Genomic DNA, 15,788 nt, shown 5'->3' with positions numbered 1-15,788 from the left:
AGTGCCAGGCAGGATGGCGCATGCCCATGATCCTGGTGATTTGGGAGGCTGAGGTAGGAGAAAGAGTCTAAGTTTGCAGCCAGCCTCAACAACTTAACAAGGCCCTCAGTAACTTAGCAAGGCCTTAACTTAAAAGAAAAAATAAAAAAGGTTGGGGATTTGTCTCAGTGATAAAGCACCCCTGGGATCAACCCCCCAATACTCAAATGGGGTAAAAAAAAAAAAAAAAACCTTATAGTAAGTACAGTCAGTAAAATCTTCCTAGTGCGTATGTTACGTGAGGCTCCAGCTCCCAGCCAAGCTCCTGCTTGGGCAAAACTGGACAAAAGCCTTTGAGTCCCCTCCCATCCTTTCTTCAATGTCTTCCATCACATCCAGGGTCTTCCTGAAGTGATTACTAGTGAACACCTCTCTACTTCTCTCACATACCTCCCCTCCTCTGTGGTCACAAGCTCAACTGTCCACTCTACCTAAAGGACTCCCTCCTCTTGTGATAGTAGAAACAAATGTGACTCCATTTTGTTTTATGCCTTCATCCTGTAAAACAACTATGCCAAGTAGAAGGGTCATGACTGAGGCAAGATATTCTTTTCCTTTTGCTATAGAAACCTTTAAGAATGGAACTACCTAATGGGGCTCTGTTTCTGTAACTGGAGTGATTGGCTAATTGTGATTGGTTAAGCTTCCTGCTGCTTGACTGCACTCTACCACTTCTGTAACCTGGCTTGCTTGCATTGGCTAGACCCCTGAACATCCCTTTTGCGGTTTTCAGACTTGTAAGGAGCACCTTGCAATTGGGCTGATCAGGGGAACATCTTTACGTTCTAGTTATCCGCCATTGGTGTGCTTCAATAAAGGCTTGATTCAATTATACGTGAGTGGTCTGGAAGTCAGTTTATGAAACCCTGGGATGAAGCTTTAACTATAACGCTCTCTAGCCCCAAAGCAACTAAAATCCTAGTACTTTTAGGTGTACAGCCAACTGTGTAAGGTCTCACCATCCCAGTAAACTCAACACTTGTAAAACTGAACTTCTCTTCTCCCAGAAGCTAGCTCCAACTTTCTCAAATTTGTTCTTTGAAAAGACTGGGCACCTCTGACTACTCCCTACTCCCTACTAGTCAATAGCTTGGATCAAATTTTACTCTGCAGTGTATTTCATACACACTTTTCCCAATCATGCCCATTACCAGCTCTCCAACCTGACCCTTAAAACACAAAGACAGCAAGAGCTTGCCCCTAAATCTCCCAATCTATAATCTGTCCCCATTAATAACATGACAAAGACAGGATTCAAAACTAGAGCAGTCTCACTCCAAAGCTGCTCCCTTTGCATTTCTAAAAAACCTACTGTCCTCCAATTCCCATCATTTAAAATGCAAACTCATATGTCAAGAGCTTTGTAATGTTGTGAACAACCAATAAAAAAAAAATAAAGAAAAAATAAAAATAAAATGCAAACTCTCTAACCTCTCAATTCAGGCTTTTCTAAATCTAACAATCTGGCCTTGCCAGATTTTCCCTTCTGTTCAAATGAGTGACATCCCCATCCTCAATAAATAGGTTGTCTCTGCTCTGGTTTCAATTATTCTGCCCACCCACAATGACCTTCTCTTACTTCCATGATTATCTAAGCTTCTTTCATGCTATACCTCCTAAATGCCTTCGGCAGTATTCAGTTATTTAGTAATTAAGTACTATTGTTATGACATCTTACCATTATTGTCTTAAATTTCAATTAGGAAGGGAATCCTCACATACTGCCCATGGGAACACAAAATGGTACAGTTACTTGCAGAAACAAGATGGCAGCTTCTTGAAAAACTAAACATTAAATTACCCTTTTAAACCATAGAATCATAGGAATCCACCCAAAAGAAATGAAAACAAACATTCCCAAAGACTGGTACACTAGTGTTGAGACCAGCATCATTTATAACAACCAAAAAGTGGAAACTTATCTTCCTCATCAGATGAACATATAGATAAAATGTGGAATATCCAAGATGGAGGTGTAGCTCAGTAGAATTTACACAGCATGTAAGAAACCCTGAATTTGATCCCCAACACTATGGGGTAGATTATCCATATAACAGAATACTATTCAGCAATAAAAAGGGACAAGTTACTAACATATTCTGACATGGATGAACCTTAAAAACATCATGCTAAGTGAAGATATGAGATCTGCTGGGCGCGGTGCCACATGCCTATAATCCCAGTGGCTCAGGAGGAGGCTGAGGCAGGAGGATGGTGAGTTCAAAGCCAGCCTCAGCAACAGCAAAGTGCTAGGCAACTCAGTGAGACCCTGTCTCTAAGTAAATTACAAAATAGGGCTGGGGATGTGACTCAGTGATTGAGTGCCCCGGAGTTCCATCCCTGGTACGTCCCTACCTCCAAGACGTGAGATCATATACTATGATTCCATTTACATGAAATGCCCAAAAAAGGCAAATTTATAGAGAAGAAATGTAGCCATGGTTGTCATGGACTTGGTGATGGTTCCTACACTTGGTGTATTAAATCACTGAATTATACATTTGGTAAGGGTCAATTTTATATGTAAAAGTTAGTTCAATAAAGTTGTTAAAAATAAATCATAGTAGCACTCTTATCTGTTTACATCTGTTCCCAGCATTCCCTCCCTAGCAGGACCTCAATGTGTTGAGGACGAGAACCAAGAATCCCCCTTGTTTTCATGCTAATTTTCATGACAAACCTAGCCCAAAGTCATATGTATACTATGTACTTATAGCTACTTTTAGGTTTGATTTTTGCCTTGTCAGGCTACAGTGATGTCATACAAATGAGTCAAGGAAGAATGATTTATGTGAATGTGTATAACTGGGTCTAAGCCAGGCTGCCTACAGTTCCAGCTGCTGCAGAGGCTGAGGCAGGAGGACAGCTTGAGCCCAGTAGTTTGGGACCAGCTTGTAACAAAAAAAATCCCCATCCCCCATCTCTTTAAATAAATAAATGGGTTTGGGACTGAGGTTATAGTTCAGTTGGTAGAGTGCTTGCCTCACATGCACAAGGCCCTGGGTTCAATCCCCAGCACCACTAAATAAATAAATGGGTTTGAATCACAGCTGTTCCACTTCATAGCAAGTTACCCTCTCTTCTCTAAGCTATGGAACACATGGAGTTTGCTGAATGTTGGCTTAAAACACACATACACAAACCCAACACAAATGCACACACACCAGAGATCTCTCTCAAGCAAGTAACTTTGTAACAGAGAGGCTCCACACAGATCCACATATTATCCTAATCCACAAGGCAAGAGTAGCCCAAGGACATCTTTTTTCCCTCCCAAACTCACTAACGTTTGTAATCAGGACTGTTATTATTATAATTCAAAATAGAGCTCAACATTCTCCTCACCTTCAACATTTGGTCAATCTGACTCCATTTTTTGACCCTCATCCTACAAGGTATCATTTCACTTTCTGGTCCTCTTATGGTTCAGCAGGGCCATGTGCCTAGTTTTAAGCAATGAATTATGAAAGTGATGTCACTTCCCAACCAGAGCATATGTTTACACCAGAGCCTCCACAGCTCTCCCTCTCCCACCACAACTAGCAGCGTTCCAATTAGGCACTCTGTGTCAGCCTCCACCAGGTCAATGTGGAGCAACTGGCCAGCAATGCATAGGAACAGGAGGGAGAAAATAAACCATGTTTCCCACCCGAGTTTTAGGGGGTGTTACCAGGGCACGGCCTAGCCGGATCTGATAGGTAGTCATGGAGCTCTAGGGCTGTAAAATTATGTATTTCAAATCTCTCACCCCAAAACTTCTAAGACTCTTTATTCTCCTGGTTTCTGTGACAAAGTCACTCTCCTCTTTCTCTACTTTCTCTGCCTAAGCTGTAAAACCAGAGTTTTGTTCCCAGTTCACAATTCATCTCATTTCACATGCTCTCCAGGGAGAGCACACCTACCTTGGATCTACACGCCTGTCTGCTACACAGCACCACAAATTAGGCACACCTAAAAGCAAACACTTCAGTTGCTCAGCCCCCTTGCTGACCTACACTCCCACCTAAGTTAATGACACCTAAATTCATTTCAATCGCCCAAACAAGGGACCTGGCAGGGATGCTAGTCCCCACCCTCTCTCCCTTGCCATCCTCATTCAACCAACCAGCCCTGGCAATTTTACCTGACTTGTTTGCTATTGTCTAGGGAGGGGAGATTGTCTATTTTTTCTTATTTAGTGCTTATTACAGTAAATGCTAAGAAAATTACCTCAGGCTTAGAAACAGTCTTACTTCAGTGCAGGAATGCCAATGATACTCTCTTTGAAAAGGAGGACAAAGAATTTAGTCCTGATCAAGAAATAAGAAAGTTAACTTCTGAGTACACAATTATGAAAGTATGCCAACAGCAGCCTGCATACTGTCTGGTGTCTTCAGCCACCTGTATAAGGAAAGATCTCAAAACACTGTCAAAGCTTTCCTTCTTTATTAAATTCCCTTAAACAATAATCATATTATGATTTAAGTTTAAGACAGGACAAATCTCACCAAATATTTACAACTGGTTCTTTATGTCGTATAAATAAAGCTATAAAAACACCTCCTAATTCAACTCTACTTTCTCTAATTTCTAAAATTGAAAAAGTGATTCTGGGAGATAGGGATATAGCTCAGTGACACAACACGTTTAGCATGCACAAGGCCCTGGGTTTAATCTCTAGTACTGTTAAAAGAAAAATCTGTGTACTAAAACCACAGCCAAGGTTTTTCAATATCTTCAGCTCAAATACTTGTAAATCCCCTACCACAGTAGATCACAAAAATGTTACCTGAACTTTACAGTAAAGCACTGGGAGTGGCTGGGGTCTTTAGGTTAGCATAACCCCTATACAGCAGCATCAACTCATCATTCCTGTCTTCTTCAGCCTCAAAAAAATATGCAGAATTTCTTTTCCCTTCAGAAAAGTTCTCAAAGTAACACACTAAGTTACAAAAAAGACCAAAAAGTTTTTTATTGCTTTACAAGCCAGCAAGAAACATGACTGAATAATTATAAACATGACTCTTCTCAACTCTCAAATGGAATTAAAAAAACAGAATATACTTTTCCAGTTAAACTGTATTTATCAAAACTGATATTCAAGAGCCAGATAAAGTGGTGCATGCCTATAGTCCCAGCCACTTGAGCGACTGAGACAGAATGATCACTTGAGCCCAGGAGTTCAAAACCAGCCCGGGAAACATGAAGACGCTATCTCAAAAAAAAAAAAAAAAAGAGAGAGAGAAAGAAATCCACAACTTCTAGAAAAAAACTTTAAAATATTCTCCAGTAGAATCAATACTTACAGGCAAAAAAAAAAAAATTATTATCAAACTCTATATCTGGTCATGTAGCTGAAAAGACTTTTATCCAGGCAGTAATATTACTACACATTCTAAGTGACCATCATAGGCACTTTTAAGAATCTAACATCCTTTTCTTTCTACAAACTCTCTGCAAGAACTGTCAAGAAAACTGTTCTAAAATCCAATGCACAGTAACTCACACCTAGTTTCCACATCCTTCCTCATGATTGGAGTCAGCCTTTAATTCAGCCTGATAAACACCAGATATCTCCAAAGTACAAATAGGAAGCCTAAACTGGTGATTAGGCAAGAAAAGATAATACTTCTAAATACTTCACATTATTCTGGAAACATTAGCAACTTCCTTTCAGAGGGTGCCAAACAGCTGTGGATTAAGTCACCTTTTTTGATGTTGGGTCTTTTTTTTTTTGCTGTGCTAGGAACTAAACCCAGGGTCTCACACATGCTAGGTGAGTGCTCTACCACTGAGCTACACCCCTTTTTTAAGCCGCTATTTTAATAATTTCAATTCAATATTAAGAATTGACTGGTAAGCATTCTTAATACCATCTGAAAATGGGGAGAAAATTGGGGCATCCACAAAATTTATGACTTGCCCCAAACTGTAAATTTAAAATCTATTGGGATAGCCATCACCAACTTAAAATTTCTTACTTGAAAAAACATATATGTATATTTCCTTTTAAGCTGAGGCTTCATCTTTCTTCCAGACCACACAAAACATTTTTCTCTAAGACACACTCGCCAGGGTATTGCTAATTCTTGCACGTGGCTTCACACTTCCAGATCAAATGACCTACCTGGCTGCTAGGAAGAAGGTTTCATAGTTTAGGAATGTATCACATGAAGTTGATGTGTGTGACAACTATTTTTAATTGCTGCAACAGCAGAATGTTAAGGCAACATCAGAAAGCAGAAGTATTTTAAAACACAAAGGCCTACTTCCCTAGTGATAGAACCAAATGATGAAATGTTACTAAATATCTTAATACAAAAACTTCCAAAATAATCTGTTGAGTTTGACTTTGCAGTTTAATCTTTTATATTCTGATGGCAGTGAAAGAGAACCCAGGGCTTTAATTCCCTTGGCAAAAAAATTCAACATCTCATTTACTCACAGGCTTAAAATAAGGAAGAGAAAGTAAGTTCTTGCTTGCCAACCATCCTTTTTAATTATCTATTTTTATACTATATCCAGGCTACACCTGGAAATGGATGGCTAACTTAGATATAGAAAATATCGAGTCACTTCTGGAAGAATCACAAACGAGACAATGAACTTCTCAATCAGTACATCCACAGTCAGGGTAAGGAAGAAAAGGACTTTACCAAGAGACTGACATTTACACTTTTTGACAGAACTGAAATATAACGAATTACAGAGCAAATTTACTGAAACAACAAAGAAAAATCTGTCCATGTAAAGGCTATTTTTTTTAATCCCCAAAAAAGTGTTTCAATTCTGATACTCACACCACACAACTGGTTAAGAAAATAAAGCGCAGTGTTTAGCAACTGGGTATCCTAACTACGGTAAGAGGCACTATGTGCTCAGCCATCCCTGGCAACTGCTGAAGTCAGCTAGGCCAGAAGCAGGGAGAGCCACCTATTTTTCAACACAAGCCGCTGCTGTCTCCTTATTGAAGCCCCGGATGGAGAGATCATAGACCACCTCCTCTACTTTCTTCACATCATACTTCAAGCCATCGTAGCGCTTCCTCAGGGAGTCGTTTTTCAGGTTGAGAAGACGGAAACCAGAATCCAATTCATTGATAAAGGTGGAGATGTGCAGGGGCCGGGAGTAGTCTCCAGCAGTCACACTGTTGACAGACAGCCTAGACTGTACAAGGAAAGAGAAACAGGGGCACGTAACAATGTAGTTCTTCCTTGGTACAACTTCATGTGGCTCACAATTAGAGGACCCTCAGGCCTAGTAAGCTATGCTGATGTTCTCTGCTTAAGGTACAGGTTAAGCACAGATAAAACAGAAGCTTCTCTGAGGAAAAAAAAAAAAAAAAAAATGCGAGAAATGAGACCATTTCTGTTAAATACAGGTTTAATAAAATCAACGTCTTCTATAATTTCACTAATGTCTTAAACTGGCTATTGTGCAATTATGCAGTAAAGTTAAGCAAATGTCATCTTTATAACTCATGAGCTAACATATAGCAGAAAGAAATGGTAGAATACTCTCAGCAGCTCTGCCTATGTTTTCCAGGCCAAATGACCAGTCTTAGAGTGCAACTACAGAGCTGCAACTCCAGTCACCTAAAATCAGTAAATCAGAGATAGGACAAGAAGTTAAAATCCAGTCATTGAAAAAATGGTCTTGAAGAACAGATAAGACTAATTTGAAGACCCAACTCAAGATTTTCCTTCTCCATAAAATCCTCCCCAGTTTTCCTAGAGTACCCATTTAGTGTATTCCCAACACATATGGACTTAAAGCAACTCACACTAATCACGATATTGACAAGGTATCAGAACTCAAGTATTGTGTCTCCAACAAGCCTGTCAAGTGCTACAGCATGCTAGTTTGCCCCAATATCACTTCTCCCCATCTTCCTCAGTGAGAAATTCCTCAAATTTTCACCTCACACACATATACCCCATTTCTGTCTTCCCTAACAACAAGGCACTATAATGTTCTTTTTGTTTTGTTTGCAGGACTAGGAATTGAACCCCAGGCTTACACATACTAGGCAAGCACTCTACCACTGAACTACCCTTCCCAGTCCCACAGCACTAGAATATTACACGGAAACTATGTGGACAACTTCAAACCAATATCCTTAAAGTGAGGGATATGCCTTTTCCTATTTCCTCCTACCACTATCAGGGATGAAGATGTGAATTACCAGAATTACAGCAACAGTTCTGGAATATAAGAAAGAAGCTTAGAAACTACAAGAATCCAGGATCAAGCTGAGCATGGTGATGCACACCTATAATCCCAGCGACTTGGGAGGCTGAGGCAGGAGGATTGCAAGTTCAAAGCCAACCTCAGTAACTTAGCAAGACCTTACCTCAAAATAAAAACCTAAGAAGGGCTGGGGATGTGGCTCAGTGGTTAGGTGCCCCTGGGCTCAGTCCCTGGTAACCCCCCAAAGTAATCTAGAGTCAAAAATCAAAGAAAAATATTACCAGCCCTGGGCTCCTATCATTTGGAGCAAAGACAGGCAAATTTTCTTAATGAGATAGACGGTAAATATTTTCAACTCTACAAGCTGCACTGTCTCTGTCACAGTATTCAACTCCGCTATTAACAGCTTTTTTCCTTTTATAGACTTTTCTTATAGGATAATTTCCCAAGAGAGATTGGGGGATCATGTATAAGAATACCTCTTACAATTATACAGGTAAATTGCTAAAATGATTATAAAAATTAATACAGAGTTATGGTTTGGATATGTGATGTCCCCCAAAGCTCATATGTGAGATGTTGCAAGAACATTCAAAGGTGAAATGATTAGACTGAGAGGTGTAACCTAATCAGTGGATTAATCCACTAATATGGATTAACCAGATGGTAACTATAGACAAGTAGGGTATAGCTGGAGAAGTGGGTGACGGAGATAGACACTTGAGGTTTATATTTTATCCCTGGCAAGTGGATATCTCTGTTACCCAGATGCCATGTCCTGAACCACTTCCTCCCCCAACACCTACCTGCCATGATGTTCTGCCTCACCTCGGGACCAGAGCTATAGAGCTGGCTGACCACAAACTGAACCTCTGAAACCATGAGCAAAGATAGACTTTTCCTCTTCTATATTGTTCTTGTCAGATACAATAGCCACAGCAACACAAAAGTTGATTAAAACACAGTTACTAGGAATACATGACTTGCCACTACTATAAATGAATAGGGATTAGCATCTTTTGAAACTTCATATTAGTAAAAATGCAGGGGTAGATGCATGGTTCAGTGGTATAGCAACTGACTAGCATGCACAAGGCTCTGGGTTTTACCCCCAGAAAAACCACAAAAAAATAAGAAAACCTCATTATCTGTAACACATACAGTACAATCAATGACTACCTGATGACCGATAAAATGGCTTACAAAATTAAGACTTCCTAAGTTTTGTTTCCACTTTAAAAACTGAGAGGAAAGCAAGAAAGATCAAAAAGGCAATCTGCAAATTACTGAGCTTCTTACCAATTCGCTAGCAAGAATTAAAACTCCTGAGAGATAATCTTCTACATCCAGGTGAAATCCTTTTTCCCGATCTGGCTCAACTAAAAACCATATCAAAATAAAAACAAAGTCATTATATGAATGCAACTTAAACCTAAAAATAAAAACAAACATACATGTAAACGTATGATACATATAAAATTCATTTCAAAGAAATGAAGAAAGGACAAATAATTTATGTTTTTCAGGTGTTTACATCTGTAGTAACTAGACCTCACTGTGGATTTTTCAAGCTCTTAAACAAAGTTCAATTTTTCCTTCCAGTCTTCTCTGAAAAAGTAATACCATCAAGAGTAGTATCCAGGGGCTGGGGATGTGGCTCAGGCGGTAGCGCGCTCGCCGGGCATGCGTGCGGCCCGGGTTCGATCCTCAGTACCACATACAAACAAAGATGTTGTGTCCGCCGAAAACTAAAAAATAAATATTTAAAAAAAAAAAAAAAAAGAGTAGTATCCAGGGGCTGGATTTGTAGCTTAGTAGTAGAGCTCTTGCCTAGCATTTGTGAGGCACTGGGTTCAATTCTCAGCACTTCATATAAACAAAATAAAAGTCCACTGACAACTAAAAACTACTAAAAAAAAAAAAAAAAAAGAAGAGTATCCAGTTATGACAAAGAATATCCTTCTTGTTAAAAAATGAAAAATGAAGCCTTTATGGAGAAGTCATGATATTTACAATCGACTTCCAAGATTCAAGACACACACATGCAGCAAAATGCTTAAAAAGTGGTAAATCTAAGTGGACTGTAAACACACGTTCGTTTTACTCCTCTTTAAATTGTTCTATAGGCTTAAAACATTTCTAAATTAAATTTTGAAAACAAAAAGGATTACTCAGATATAAGTGAGTAAGCCACACAGCATTTTTTAGTTTTTGTGTTTCCAAGAAAGGAGCTTCCTATTTAATTCTCCTTTGTTTTAATAAATAGAAAGTACAAGCAACAGCTCCTCCCACCAAAAACTAAGCTACCATGCCTGACTCTGCAAATCCCCCTAATGAAGACACTTACTGCCAAGAATTTCTGTAACTGCTTCCCGAGTCACTAGTGTTTCTGTTTCCAAATACACAACAAATGCTGCCAAGAAGACCAAGCGCTGCAACACGAACCTCCAGTGTTCATGAAATCTGTGTAAAAGTAAGCACATTCAAGTTGTGAGGGATCTTCAGAGAGACAGTGTAGTACAGGCATGTCTAAATGTTCAGAAATTTTCAAATACAATCTTATGTGAGATCCAATGTATAAAACATATAAGAGCAATAGGACATTCAGATATATTAAATAGTTTAGTAAAACTTTTTTAAATTCAAACTTAACGCATTTACTTGTATTATAAGTTTAATCAATGAGAAGCATGATCCAATTTTGATAAATACAAAATTTACAATAAAAATTATCCATGACAAGGGTAAGGGTGCTTAAAAAGTGATACTGCTTTGCTCGTGTAGTGGCACACACCTGTAATCCCAGCAGCTCGGGAGGCTGAGGCAGGAGGATCACAGGTTCAAAGGCAGCCTCAGCAACTTAGCAAGATCCTGTCTCAAAATTAAAAATGAAAAGGGCTGGGGATGTGGCACAGTGGTTAAGTGCCCCTAGGTTCAATCCCTAGCACCAAGAAAAAAAAGTTATACTGCTCTGAGAAAAAAAATTGAAAGCAGCTAAGTGGTAAAGTGCTGCCTAGCATGTGCAAAGACCTGGGTTTGATCCCCAGCACCACAGAATATAAAGTATTAAAAATTGCAACTGAAGACTGATGAAAACTGCAATTGTATATCAGCCACCATCTAATTTATTCCTACACTTTGAATATAGGGCATCAAGAAAATCCTAATTCACAAAATTATCATTTCTAATCACTAAATAGAGAACTTAAAAACTCAGGATACTGCTGGGCACAGTGGCACACTTGTAATCCCAACACTCAGGAAACAGAAGCAGAAAAATCATTTGAGCTCAGGCTAATCAAAACCAAACTGGGAAACATAGAAACCCCCCTTCCCACCCAGAAAAAAAACCTCGGATACTAAGCTAAAGCCTGACAGAGAAATAGCAATTTTACTTATTCCTCCAAATATGAATTCCAAGCCTGCTGATTTTCAAATGTTGCAACAAATTCAAAAAATGTTTCTTTTTAAAACTGAATTTATAATTAAAAATGTTCTCCAAAAGCAAAAAAAAAAAAAAAAAAAAAAAAAAAGTTTCTCAACACAATGCAGGTCAAACAAAATTTTCTGAGGGCAAACCCAGCCAAAAGGCAACCTATGTGTGACCTCAAGAGTAACTGGTTTCTAAGGACCCTGCCAGTTCTACTGTCCTACCTCCATGAGTTTCAGTCATTACCTTACAGCAAGGGTCAGCAAACTTTTTCTGTAAAGGGCCAGGTAGTGAACATTTTACACCTTGTGAGCCACTTTCACTTTCTGTCACACACTCTTGAGTTTTTCTTTTAACAATCCTTTAAAACATAAAAGCCATCCTTATCTTTGAGGCAGTAGGCCACTAATGGTTTGCCAAGCCCTGCCATAAAGAATTTTTTTGTGCAGTTACATTATTTACCCCTCATATACATCCCAACCATTTATTAATTATATGTTTCAAAAGAATAACTTTTTTAGTAAAAAAAAGAACGTAGAAATTTTTGACTCTTATTTATCTCATCAACACTCAGATGCACTTTTTCCAAAGTTTAACATCTACAATATCTAGATATATATTTTATGACCTACATTTCCCAATCATGACTAGCAACCTTTTTCTTCCCTATAGGTATATAAAATAACAGTAGTTGTAAGAATAAAGGTGTTGTAGATTCAATAAGATATAGCATAAAATATTAACTTAATATGCCCTCTGGGCCAAGCACAGTGGTGCATGCCTGTAGTCCCACAACTCAAGATGCTAAAGCAAGAGGATCAAGTTCAAAGTCAGCTTCAGCAACTTAGAGGAGCCCTAACCAACTCAGCAAGACTCTGTATTAAAATTAAAAAAAGAAAAAAAGACTGTGGGCATGAGTATAGCTCAATGGTAGAGGAGCATACCTAAGATCAATTCCAGTCCCAAAAGAAAAAAAAGTTCCTTGGCAGCAAAATTCAAGTTTTGAGATAAAATTTAACTCCATATATCTAATTCAACCTGATCTCATAGCATAAATACAGTTCATCTGATTGTAAGAAACATGAATATAGCAAAAATATATTCTCAATTTGACATTCATACAATAGATATTTTCCTAATTACTTTTCCACTGAAAAAATTAGACATATTTCTTAAGAAATTTTTCAAAAATGAAGAAAGTAAAATCAATCTAGTTGCCACTACTATCAGTATGATTCTTTTTGTTGTTTCCTCTATATACAGAGATTTTTAAGTGGTCATAAGCAATCATTCGGTACCTATAATTTTTGGTCTGCAATTTTTACCTAACGTTATAAAACAAGATTTTTTTTTTTTTAACAAACCTGTAATACTGTTCAGCAGGGAACTTGGTCTTCAGAGACGTTAGATGTGTTTTTACTGTGCCAAAATGTTCTCGAGCTTTCAAACACCTCTTTGGAACTAATCACAAAAGATAATCAAATGTGAAAAACTTACCAAATTTCAAATACAGTTCTTGCTTAATAATCTATGCAGTCTACTTGAAAGTTAAACTTCTTTAAAACTTTCACAAACAGATCTCTGCTTTTCCATCTGGCTCTAAAACTCATAACTAGTTCCCCTACCAAATTAAAAAATAAGCAAAAACTTGTGTGAAGGGAATATATTAGGAAACACATTGGGCCAGGCACGGTTGCAATGCTTGCAATCCCTGAACCTTCAGAGGCTGAGACAGGAGTATCGTGAGCTCAAAGCCAGCCTCAGCAAAATTGAGGCACTAAGCAACTCAATGAGACCCCATCTCTAAATAAAATACAAAATAGGGCTAGGGATGTGGCTCAGTGGTCAAGTGCCTCTGAGTTCAATCTCTGGTACCAAAAAAATATTATAAACCTACAGTCTAATCGAAATACCTGCTCCAATTTCTATTCACCAGAACGCATAATGGACATTTTTCACAATAAAATGAGACAGACCAAGTACGCATTCTGCATGGAAATTAACTAAATAAGAAATCAAAAGTTTTGATACATATATCATTTACAACCAGAAGAATGACAAGTTATACTCCATTTATGTATGATGTGTCAAAAGGCAATCTACTGTCATGTATAACTAATTAGAATTTTAAAATTTTAATAATAATTTTGATACAGATATTCAAAATCAAAACAAACTTACTGTCCTGAAACCCAGCACCCTGATGGACCCCTTGCAGAAGAGTTAAAATCTCTCGAGCTGTTTGTTCTAAACTCTGTACAACTTTACGAATTTCCTAGAGAGAATTAAAAATCAAAATCAGATAAACTCAGCACAATCACTATCATAGACTCATACCAAACACACTAGATTTGATCTATCACACTGTCATATACATTTAAAATACAAAATCCTTCACAAAGATAGAACCTGTATAAAAAATAATCAGGTCTGTTTATTTTTGTTTTGTTTTGTTTTGAAAATAAATTTTTTTATTTAGTCTAATTAGTATGTAATCAGGTTTGAATACTGACTTTTCCATTTATTTCCCCTGTGAGACGTTCAGGAGATTACTAAAAAGTCAGATTCCTCAGTTGGCTTCAAAAAATAGTAGACCCTGGGCATCCCACACCTGTAAACCCAGTGGCTTAGGAGGTTAAGGCAGGAGGATCTTAAGTTCAAAGCCAGCCTACTGAGGCCCTAAGCAACTTAGCAAACCCTGTCTTAAAATAAAAAGGACTGGGGATGTGACTCATTGGTAAAGTAGCCCTGGGTTTAAATCTCCAGCACCAAAAGAAAAAAGATAATAGCCATCCATCATTCTTCACATAAGACACTATAAAAATTAAAGGATTTGAATGTAATGAAGAATTGGATGCAATAGGCCGGTTGGATATTTTTCATTTCATTTATTTTACAAATATCTGAGTAAATTTATGTACTAGAAACTGTATAAATACTGGGAAACCAAGCAGACGGTCCCTACCCTCTGGCAGTTTAGCAAACAAAAGGAAAATCAGACATTTAAAATAACAATTATCACACAATTTTCTTATTTTTTAATATTTATTTTTTAGTTGTAGTTGAACACAATCATTATTTTATTTATTTTTTTATGTGGTGCTGAGGATAGAACCCAGGGCCTCGCACATGCTAGGCGAGTGCTCTACCGCTGAGCCACAACCTCAGCCCTCTCACACAAATTTTTAAAAAGTTAACGTGCTACTAGAAAACATGGGAGAACCAATTAGACTGCGAGGTCAAAAGCTGAATATGATGAAAGAAGCAAATTCCAAGAAAAGCAAACAGTAAATGCAAGAGTCCTGAGGCAGGAAACTATTTCTATCGCTAGAGGAACAAAAAGGAGATTACTTGAACGTAATAGAGAAAGAGAAACTGTAAAATGAGATTGGAGAGAGACCTTGTAGATTAGAATCGAGTCCGCATTTTTATTCTACGTGGGAAGAGAAGTCATAGGAGATATTTTAAAAGATGAGGTCACATGTGCTTTTAAGACACCAACAACAGAGAAAACGTGTTGACAGAGACCCGGACACTAACCAAGCCTTCGACATAAACAAATGCTGAAAAAGAGGAAAACTGACACTCATATGAAGCAGGTGATGCTGAGATGCGGAGACCCGGAACACGGACTCAGGGGAGCAGTGGAATCCAGGGCCGGGGTAGGGAGGTGCCCTAACCTGACACTAAAGGGGAATCAACCCACCCTCGGAGGTGTCCCCACCGCCCGAGACTGAGCGACGCAGGAGGGCCGGGCTGTGTGGCCCAGCTAGGCAAGGGAAGGGAAAGGGGATGGGAGGGAGGGGCTCGCCTCTCGGATGTCCTGCTCGGCAGCCAAAAAGCCCTGCAGCTCCACGAAGATCTCGCTCACAGACATGGCGCCGGCCGCACAACAATCAGCCAGCACGGCGAGGGCAGCCAGGGAAGCGAGTCCTGCAGACAACCCGCGCAGTCAGTCGCAACGCCCGCCGCTACGCCCGCCGCTACCGCCGCGTCCACCCGGCTCTACGCCACGGCCGTCGCTGGGGTCTTCCGAAGCCCGCGGCGCGCCGGAGGCCGGCCTGTCCCCCGCGCTGCCTGAGGCGCCGCCCGACGTGCCCGGCGCTAAGGGGTGCTTCCAAAGACCGGGAAAGAGAGAATAGGCGGAGCT

General features: G+C 39.1%; 1 protein-coding gene across 1 annotated transcript; it reads right to left on the bottom strand.

Moving 5' to 3' along the window:
• Positions 1–6,358: 6,358 nt before the first annotated feature.
• Positions 6,359–15,682, bottom strand: Tsn (translin). The gene is made up of 6 exons (XM_005315900.5): positions 15,450–15,682; positions 13,820–13,913; positions 13,003–13,099; positions 10,556–10,671; positions 9,508–9,587; positions 6,359–7,185 (listed from the first exon to the last, which is right to left on the bottom strand). Exons 1-6 carry the CDS (start codon positions 15,513–15,515, stop codon positions 6,952–6,954), a joined length of 687 nt encoding a protein of 228 aa, XP_005315957.1. The 5' UTR covers positions 15,516–15,682; the 3' UTR covers positions 6,359–6,951.
• Positions 15,683–15,788: the final 106 nt, after the last annotated feature.

This window comes from Ictidomys tridecemlineatus, chromosome 7 (assembly GCF_052094955.1).
Source record: "Ictidomys tridecemlineatus isolate mIctTri1 chromosome 7, mIctTri1.hap1, whole genome shotgun sequence".
Classification (NCBI taxonomy): domain Eukaryota; kingdom Metazoa; phylum Chordata; class Mammalia; order Rodentia; family Sciuridae; genus Ictidomys; species Ictidomys tridecemlineatus.
Note: the sequence above shows the minus strand (reverse complement) of the source record. Positions and strands in the feature narration are given on the sequence as shown.